The sequence below is a fragment of the Cydia splendana genome, chromosome 21 (genome assembly GCF_910591565.1).
Source record: "Cydia splendana chromosome 21, ilCydSple1.2, whole genome shotgun sequence".
In the NCBI taxonomy this organism is placed as follows: domain Eukaryota; kingdom Metazoa; phylum Arthropoda; class Insecta; order Lepidoptera; family Tortricidae; genus Cydia; species Cydia splendana.
The window spans coordinates 11,438,593-11,446,921 of record NC_085980.1 but is presented as its reverse complement, the minus strand read 5'-3'; the positions used below and the strand labels follow the sequence as shown (position 1 = coordinate 11,446,921).

The 8,329-nt window shown below is 35.6% G+C and overlaps 1 protein-coding gene across 1 annotated transcript; it reads left to right on the top strand.

Moving 5' to 3' along the window:
* The first annotated feature begins 4,503 nt into the window (after positions 1-4,503).
* On the top strand, positions 4,504-8,003 carry LOC134801237 (cecropin-like). Its single transcript, XM_063773770.1, has 2 exons — positions 4,504-4,768; positions 6,970-8,003. The coding sequence occupies exons 1-2, from the start codon at positions 4,667-4,669 to the stop codon at positions 7,060-7,062; spliced, it is 195 nt and encodes a 64-aa protein (XP_063629840.1). The 5' UTR covers positions 4,504-4,666; the 3' UTR covers positions 7,063-8,003.
* The last annotated feature ends 326 nt before the right edge of the window (positions 8,004-8,329 follow it).

The window sequence follows — 8,329 nt, the reverse complement described above, 5'->3', positions numbered from 1 at the left end:
AATAATTCGGCTGAGCTTATTGCGGACTCTTTTAAGTTTCGTTGCTCATGCTCATTAGAAGTACATGTAATGTCATTAGTAGAGTCGAGTAAATCTAGCCTATGATACAAATAAAATCAGAAAGACTGTACACATTAAAAATTTGTACATATTATGGGGTTATCTACCACCAAGTTGTTACCAGTGGTAACTACTGGGAATTTATTTCCCACCTTTCTTCCCAGTAGCTACCACCAACTCAGTTTTGTGGTAATTACTGGGAAGTTTTTTTCCAGTAGTTACCACTGGTAAATGGTGGGATTTTTTCCCTAGTAGTTACCACCAACATTTTTTTACAGTACAATTTAAATGTCGTTTATTATATGAACAAAAAACACTATACTACTAAGCTTTTATTAAAAAAACGAGGTCCAGCGATTACTTTTTGGATTATAATCTCAATTACCATACAAAATTAACATATAAATCGGGTTATTCCCACTAGTTACCATCAAGTTGTTATAGTTAAATAGTAATAAAAACAGTATAAGTAGAATACTATAAAAATAGAGGCTTTATTGAACCCTAACAAAATTGTAGTAACTACTGGGGAAAAAATCCCACCTTTTACCAGTGGTAACTACTGGGAAACAAATCCCATTAGTTACCACTGGTAACAACTTGATGGTAACTAGTGGGAATAACCCAATTTATGTGTTAATTTTGTATGGTAATTAAGATTATAATCCAAAAAGTAATCGCTGGATCTCGTTTTTTTAATAATAGCCTAGTAGTATGGCGTTTTTTGTTCGTATATGAATAAACATTTAAACTACGTGTCTATTTTTTATTCCCATTTCTTCCATAAATACTAATCTATAAAACCGTATATTCGGTGTTTTTGGTGGTATACGTTTTTTTACACTAGCACGCTAGTCGAAAATCTGGACAAAATCTTAATTTTTCCTAGTATACTAACCAAAAAGGCCGAATAGCTGCTATACGGTCTTTTAACTTAGGATTTCAAGTGGGAATTATTAATTGTTACTAAGCAAAAAGGCAGCATGTGACATATACGGCGTTTTTACCTAGTTTCTACTTCGTAACTAAGTTAGAACGCCGTATAACGCATGTTTACCGCCTTCTTGACTAGTACGACCTACACATTTTTAAGCTTAATACGAATCTATAGTGTTTTTTATAAAATTAAAAAAAACTGAGCTGTTTAGAAACATACTATAAATACCTAAAATAAGTACATATATATACCTACCACATACAAAAAGAAAAAATGGAAAAAGTTATTCCGTTTCGTAGAAATTCAAGAAAGATGTTTGGGTTGGTTTTTTGCGATTATCTCGAAACTAGCTTTTGTCGAAAAACTGCCTTTTAGACTAGGACGGCAGATCTAGTGTTTTAGTGAAAATAATTAAAAGTTTCTTAAGTTAGAGACACTTCATTGCTTTCATTTTTGTGACCATTTGGACGGTCAGACTAAAATATATATATTTTTAAAGCAATATAGGTACATTATTTTGATAGGGTATTTGACTGTATTTAATAGTAGTTTATGTGACTGCTACATAATGAAAGGCATTATAAATACGAGTGTGGGTTTATGAAACGAATGAAATGAGTTTCATAATAGTATCACACGAGTGTTTTAATGCCTAATTATGTACAGTTACATACACTGCTTTATCTACACACATATTATAAACTTTCTATGATATATTCACTAACCTCATATTTCAGCCGACATTGGGGCACTTTCCTCTCTGGCGGAACTCGCGGATATGAGGTGGCGTCTCCGAAATATCTTTATCGCACATTTTACACGAAACTTTTGTTATAGTTACTTTAAAAACAACAAAACAAATTATTTTTTTCTTACAAATTAATTAAAATATAAACTGTACGTCAAATGGCGGCAACTTTTTTCACGCATGTCACGCATCCGAAGTTTTTTTTTTATTCAGAGACAAACTAGAGTCGGGGTCGATTACCATATCGTCCGATACCAACTTACATGCGGGATTTGTCAATATTGTATGCAATTGTCATTTGATTTCGAATAAAACGTCATCTCGACTGATTTTAGAATAGGGGTCAAATCAAATTGCTTTTTTTATTCAGAGATGTTCGAAATTTAAAATGCATTACCAAATCGATTTTGATATAGTAATGAAGCTATTACCACATTTTCACAGATAAGAAATTTGCTGTAACAAAACAGTTTATCGTAATGTGGGCCATTATTTACGGATTTTGAAGGCGTCATAGAGAGTTTATGATATGTGTGTAGATAATAGTTATTTGTTTTACAAGGGGGCAAAGTTGTTGTTTAACCGCTCGTGCTAATATTGATACCCGAGCAAGCGAAAGATTCCAAAATTGAACCACGAGCGTAGCGAGTGGTTCGAAAAATGGAATCTTGAGCGTTGCGAGGGTTTCAAAGCACGAGGGTTAAACAAAATTTGCCCCCGAGTGAATCACAAAATTTTTCACCACACCAACCCGAAGCAAATATTAAATGTAAAATATCAAACAAAATCAAGCCAAATCAAATCCAAACCATCCGGCGCAGAGCTAGCTCCCATTTTTTATTTGTAAATATCTGTATATAGTTGTTAGAGTTTAATTTTAGTTTTAATTTTAATATTTAGTTTAATTATTTTGTTTTAATCCAAATGAATGTTATTAAATATTTATCATCCAAAATCATCTTTAAAAGTCATTTATTCCAGCAAACATAAGAAAACAACTCAAAATTTTCATTTGATTACTTTGCCTCAGATGTGAATAAAATGCAACTTTGCTATCAGTTTTTGAAGTGCAAAGTAAGCCTTTCCAAGCCGGTGTGGTGAAAAATAAATTATTTTGCACCTTGCATCAAATGAGGCACCAGAAGATTAATAGAGAAACGTATACAGTAGTTATTTTTAGACACAATTTCTATTTTAAAACCCGTATAAAACTATAACGAGTAAGTAATTTGATTGTGACGTCACATGCTAGAGTTTTATATAAATTTCATAGTCGCAAAAACCTTTTGACAATTCAAAAAAAAAAACTGATTTGACTAGTAGTCAATACCCTATGATCCGCCCTTAAACTGATTTAATGGCTTCTTCGGCTCCGCATAACACGAGTGTAAGGCACTTACTGAAATGTATGTCACCTAATTACGAAATCTAGATCTAAAGTTGAGTACTGATTAGTTTTATTTAACAAGCACTTAGACACTTTATAGATGCAGTTTCGTGAAGAGATCTAGAGATTAATCTTGTTTCTGTTATTATGTATGTATAAGAATTTCACCACAATTTCACATGTTTCAGATTTTTTGAAGTGAAAGGTGCATCTAATATTTTACTATGAATAAACAAAAAAATACATATTTAGGATTTTCCCTTAATATCTCTCATTAGCTATTTTATACTATATCTAAATCATACTGCTATGGTATGCAGGGTAACGGTATACAATTGGAAATAAAAAAACCGGGCAAGTGCGAGTCGGACTCGCGCACGAAGGGTTCCGTATCATAATGCAAAAAAAAAAACGAAAAAAAAAGCAAAAAAAAAACGGTCACCCATCCAAGTACTGACCACTCCCGACGTTGCTTAACTTTGGTCAAAAATCACGTTTGTTGTATGGGAGCCCCATTTAAATCTTTATTTTATTCTGTTTTTAGTATTTGTTGTTATAGCGGCAACAGAAATACATCATCTGTGAAAATTTCAACTGTCTAGCTATCACGGTTCGTGAGATACAGCCTGGTGACAGACAGACGGACGGACGGACGGACGGACGGACGGACGGACGGACGGACGGACGGACGGACGGACGGACGGACGGACGGACGGACAGACGGACGGACGGACGGACGGACGGACGGACAGACGGACGGACGGACGGACGGACGGACGGACAGACGGACGGACGGACGGACGGACGGACAGCGAAGTCTTAGTAATAGGGTCCCGTTTTACCCTTTGGGTACGGAACCTTAAAAATAAAAAGAATTTTAAAGAGTTTAAAAATTAGATATGTTTTTGTGATTTATTTCTATCAAGCAAACTTTAACCTTTTAAGGTTTTTCTTAAGGTCTGCCCTCGGAAATACAGTCTTGTTTCCGTGTGATTTTTTTCGATGCATTTACTCGTAATAGAAATATGTAAAATTTCAAAATAAAACTGCAATTTTGCCTAACAATTATAAAGCGTATCAAAATACACTATCATGTATTGTAAATGTATCAGGTCACAGATTAACAATAATCAGTACAGATCGTTTTATAAACATTCTAATCAAACTGCAAACACTTCTCAGTACCAGGGGTATCTCCCTGAGACAACACGCGGTACTTAACCCGAGTAACGGGATAATTTGCGTCCAAGCCCACTCTTATCACAACAACATACAGTTTATTTTCCAACGCTCCAATAACAGTTGCAAATTGTTTTATATTAACGGGATCAATTGCGTTCGAGGCCGCTTTATGACACTAAGATAAGGTTTTTTTTTGCTTGTTGTAATTGTAAGAGCTAGTTTGTGAGTCGTGAAACATTTAACGTATATAAGGTGTTGAATGAGCTGAAGTTTCATTCGATTTTTAAACGTTCCACAACAACGTTCATTCGTTTTATTGTTTTGTTCTATATTTGAAGTAATAATACTAATAATGGATTTCTCCAAGCTGTTATTCTTTTTCTTCGCTTGTTTTGTTGGTTTATGTTCAGTGAGTGCTGCGCCTGAACCAAGATGGAAGCCATTCAAAAAACTTGTAAGTACCATCATATTAAATAGGTACATTTTGTATTGAGAAACGTTTGCTAGCGGCGTTCAATAATTGTAACACTCTTACGGTAGATGTCGCTAGGTGCCGCCTAAGGTATGGGTATTGCGGAAATATTCGCTGTTAATGGGCAAGTCTCGGTAGCTCAGTGGGTTGGGCGGAGGACTGGTATCCCGGGGTCTTGAGTTTGAGTCTAGCCCGAGACGGTGAAAGTTTTCACTATTCCTTAGTTTAATACTGTCATAAATGTCATAATGCTTTTTTTAGTAAAATAAAAAGTAGGTATGTACTTAATAAATTTATTCCTCTTGTTTCGTTTGTAAAATATTATTATGTCTATCAGAATTAGTAGGTACCTACAGTCAATAAGAGATCGGCTCATTTGCGAAATTAATAAAATAAAACCAGAAATTATATATTTTATATTACATATTTTAGGTCTAGATCTAAATTAGCCTACTTTATTTAATTCAAGCTCGCAAAGTCTGTTTTCTGCAAATATAGAACCAATATAAAGATTTTTAATAAGCTACCGCACCTAATAAGTATTGGAGAAATTTGTTCCGAATTTTTCCAATATCGGAATTGAAAAGACGGTCTGCGGTCGGCTTTAAGTCGCCTACAGGTTAAAGACTTTTCTGAAAACAGATAATATATGAGATAGGTATGACATTTATTATATTATAGTTTAGCATGTTATACACCTAGTTAATAATCAAATGGCTCTGTGAGATCTCGCGAGTCCATTTTCGGCATTTTAAAAATATCTGAAAACTCTACAAAACAAAACATAACAATCGAACCTGTTCACAAAATGTCACAAGAATCGGAAGACCTATCATCAAAATATATTGTGCGTGTATTTATCTCGTACTTGTACATAATCAGCTGAACTAACGTAGCTAGTACGAAGATTGATGTAAGTATATTAATTATCAAATGATGTAAAAATATTTTCCATAATGTCAATATCCAGAGAGGAATATGGGGACTACTACGTTTATTTTATTACACAAACGGGTCTACCGCGATATAATTTCATTGTTTTTACCTTTAATTCCGACGTTTCACCCGTAGACCCGTTTGTGTAATTAAATATGTGTACAAAACGCGAGAGTTTAAAGTGTTATACTACTACGTTTGTCTGGAGAGACGGCCGTCCCCTTTTCTCTTAAGGTCCTAATACAATAAAATAAATTGACTTCTCGTTGACCATAAAAATCGGTAGTTTGCAGCCGAATTTTCGTCTGTTCCTTATCCTACTTTTCGCTGGCCAGGCCTGTAAGGTAGGCGTTATCCTATTTGGAAGGGTATTTTCTTATTGAATTTTCGGGCCCCCGGCTTGCAGTTAATTAAATAAGCGTACCTTGGTAATAAAATAAGGTGTTTTGTTCGTATAAGAAAGGTTTTTGTTTATTAAAGTGTCAATCAAGTATTGTTACTTTGACATATTTAACTCGCTCTAATTTCTAAATATTAAAATTTATAGCAACAAAAACTAATAACTGGCATAGATAGGGCGATTGCGTCTTTTTACCGTCCGGTACCAGTTTCCGTCCACTTGACGGATTAGCAAATAATACATTTCATTGTTAATTTCCTACTTGCGAAATATATTTTTTATGTATTGTTTGTAATTGTTGTTTAGATATTAAGGATTGCAATAAGTCCAAATTTGTGCAGCAATGAAGGTTTATATTCAAATTTTGTCAAGTGGACGAAAACTAGTGCAATGACCCTATGTTACTTGAATATTCATTCATGACAAATTTCATGTTATTTCACAATGTCCCTAAGGCTCATAATGGTGGAAATATTCGCTGTCCTCCGGCGTGATCTCAGTAGCTCAGTTGACACGTTGACAGTGAGACTCTTAATAAAATGTTTAATTAACCCTTTACCAGGCTAAGGGATATATATTTCCCACATACGGCACCTCAAACATGCGTTCTATTTTCGATGAGTAAGACTGACATTCTATTGTCATTCCTGAAATGTCAGCCTGGTAAAGGGTTAAATGAATAGAGATTAAAATTGTTAATAAAATCCACGTTCCACAATAATAGGGTATCCTATGACTAATATTGTTCCTATATTATACCTACCTATAGTTTTCATCCCTCTCATCATATTAATATGTAGCGTAACTTTACCGCTGTGCTTTACCGTAATTTTTTTTATTTTTCCAGGAGCGAGTGGGACAGCACGTGCGAGACGGCATCATCAAAGCCGGCCCTGCAGTCGCCGTAGTCGGTCAAGCCGCTACCATTGCCAAAGGATAATCTCCAGAGCACCTAGAAAATCATGCTCATGCAAACGCTGTCAATCATCATAAATTCTCCATACAAAGAAATCATCAAAACAGCTCCTGCAGTCACTGTAGTCGGTCAAGCCGCTACCATTTCCAAAGGATAATCTATTCAAACACCTTGAAAACACATACTGATGCAATTACTGCCAATCTTCATATTCTCCATACAAAGATATCATCAAGGCCGCGCCGGCAGTCGCTATGTTAGGACAAGCGGCCACCATTGCTCAAGGATAATCTTAAGAACACCTTGAAAACACATACTTAAGCGAACACTGTCAATCTTCTGTGCCACTGTCAAGACAATCTTCGGAACACCTTGATAACACATACTTATGCGAACACTGTCAATCTTCTGTGGCAATGTCAGGACAATCTTCAGAACACCTTGAAAACACATACTTATGCGAACACTGTCAATCTTCTATGCCAATGTCATGGAAGTTTTCAGTGCATTCATACATAAGTGCGATTCTTTGTTATTTTATTTGCGAACCTGGTGTTGCAGGTGGCCATGTGCAACGGTAGTTGCTTACCATCAGGCGATTTGTCTCCTATATCATAAAGTCTTAATATATCCTCATTATTCTGTCTACTGTCGTCATTACGAGTCATTCGTGTCATCAGTAGCCCTACCACGAATTGATACCTGACGTTTACGTTAGCGACTGCCTACACTCAATCGCAGTCTGATGTCTTGGTGTGATAGAAAGGAAATGCGATCGAGTTCATGCAGACCCTAACGTAAATATAAAACGCAAACTCGTGGTAGCCGTGCTAATGTTGTATGTATGATAACGATTGACATTGAACTTTTCAGTGGCTTTTATCTTTGTAAATATAAACCGTGTTCAGATAATGTACAAATAATTAAGTATTACTAAGTAAATTAATAAATGTTATTATTTATGATATTGTATTTTAATTCGCATAACCTTTAGAGTAGTTTAGAGCATTTAATAACTGGAGTTGGCTTTAAGAGCTTACTCCTCTGCCGAAAAACTTGCACAATTGTGCAGACTTTTGTATGGACTGACATGGCTATTTGTACGTTACGTACAAATCATGTAGAAATACCAATACATTTGACATCCCCTCCCCCGCAAAAATCGGCAGACTGTTTCGTACAGAAAATGACAGCCATGACTTCTCCAGTTACTAAATGCTCTAAGGCGGCGGTCGGCAACCTGCGGCCCGCGGGCCGCATGCGGCTCGTGAACCTGTCACTTGCGGCCCCC

Coding starts and splice junctions, on each gene's coding strand:
- LOC134801237 (XM_063773770.1), top strand. CDS start 4,667: ATGGATTTCTCCAAGCTGTTATTCTTTTTCTTCGCTTGTTTTGTTGGT. Junction 4,769..6,969: donor GGAAGCCATTCAAAAAACTT/GTAAGTACCATC, acceptor TTATTTTTCCAG/GAGCGAGTGGGACAGCACGT.